The 1,496-nt window shown below is 50.1% G+C and overlaps 1 protein-coding gene across 1 annotated transcript in view; it reads left to right on the forward strand.

Moving 5' to 3' along the window:
- Positions 1-964: 964 nt before the first annotated feature.
- EMH_0039140 (mitochondrial import inner membrane translocase TIM44, putative) overlaps positions 965-1,496 on the forward strand; it is a gene marked incomplete at both ends in the record, with an annotated part of 1,541 nt that continues 1,009 nt past the window's right edge. Inside the window, one exon of the mRNA XM_013495362.1 lies at positions 965-1,412. Coding sequence (XP_013350816.1) covers positions 965-1,412 — 448 coding nt within the window. The remainder of the gene's footprint in view (positions 1,413-1,496) is intronic.

A 1,496-nucleotide genomic window follows, 5' to 3' on the forward strand; every position in this document is an offset into this window, starting at 1 on the left:
AACACCTGCTGCAACCCATGCGGGATCCGCCTCCCCATGGGTTGCAGCAGGTGTTGCTGCAGCTGCTGCAGCTGGGGGGGGGCGGGGGGGTCACCAGCAGCTGTTCAGTATATGTTATTTTTCTTTTGATTGGATTGCAGCAATATTTATATCAGGTTGATTACTCTGGGTGTAGGGTTTAGTATTTTGGGCTAGGGTTTAGGGTTTAGGGTTTAGGGTTTAGGGTTTAGGGTTACACTGTAGAGACCGCATGCAGCATATGTTGTATGAATCTCTAGGTGTTAGCTCGCTAGCTAGCTAGCTAGATAGCTAGCTAGATAGCTAGCTAGATAGCTAGCTAGACAAAGGGAAAGAGAAACAAACTTTTTCTCTAGGAAGCACATAGCTGCAACACAGACAGCAGCAGCAGCAGCAGCAGATGGCTTTCTGAATTATAACTTGGGTGTAAATATAATAAATAAAACTTTATTTAATATATTTACACAAAAAAATATTTTATTCTATAGGAAGGCGCACTCTCTAAACCCTAAACCCTAAACCCTAAACCCTAAACCCTAAACCCTAGGCGGTGAGGCATAGCAACAGTCAGCCCCGATGCAAAGCCCCACAGGATCTGATCTTCTTGAGGGTTTAGGGTTTAGGGTTTAACATTACTATAAAATATTTAGGGTTTAGGGTTTAGGGTTTAGGGTTTGCAGTAGTAACCGCCTTTATTAGCCTGAAAGCGATGGCAGCAGGCTGCCCCTCCACAGGCTCGATGCTTAGGGTTTAGGGTTTAGGGTTTAGGGTTTAGGGTTTAGGGTTTAGGGTTTAGGGTTTTAGTATATCTTTTATAAGGGGGGAGCTGGCGGCTTCCTCCTGAAACGTAGTGTGGCCGCAGGTAGCGCAGGGTTTGCAGCAGATGCGCCTAGGGTTTAGGGTTTAGGGTTTAGGGTTTAGGGTTTAGGGTTTACGGCTCGTGAAGATGTATGGGGGTTTACCCGCAGCAGCTCGCCGGGCCGCTAGTAGAGCCCTGGCGGACAGCAGCGTGTTCCCACGATGTATGCTGCAGCAGCAGCAGCTGCTGCTGCAGCAGCAGCAGCAGCAGCAGCAGCAGCAACATCTGCTGCTGCTTCGCCGTTCAAGCGTTGCACCGTTCTCTCGTTTTTTCAGCAGCAGCAGCAGCAACAGCAGCAGCAGCAGCAGCAGCAGCGGTAACCAGCAGAAAGAGCAGCAGACAGGCCGTCGAGCCCACAGCAGCAGAAACAGCAGCAGCAGCAGCAGCAGCAGCAGCAGCAGCAGCAGCAGCAATAATTTTATTCGTATGGTTCTAGATCAAGTACAAGCAGACCTGCAGAAGAACCCAGAGCTGCAGCGAGCTGTTGAGGAGCTGCGGGCGTCTGCGTTGTCTAAGCAGACACAGAGTGTGGGGAGTAGGTTGCAGGGTGCAGCAGCAGCAGCTAGCAGCAAAAACAGCAAACGTATTCAAAGAAGAACCACTGGCGGTGCAGCGGGCG

Source organism: Eimeria mitis, genomic scaffold (assembly GCF_000499745.2).
Source record: "Eimeria mitis Houghton genomic scaffold, Emh_scaff1539, whole genome shotgun sequence".
Classification (NCBI taxonomy): domain Eukaryota; phylum Apicomplexa; class Conoidasida; order Eucoccidiorida; family Eimeriidae; genus Eimeria; species Eimeria mitis.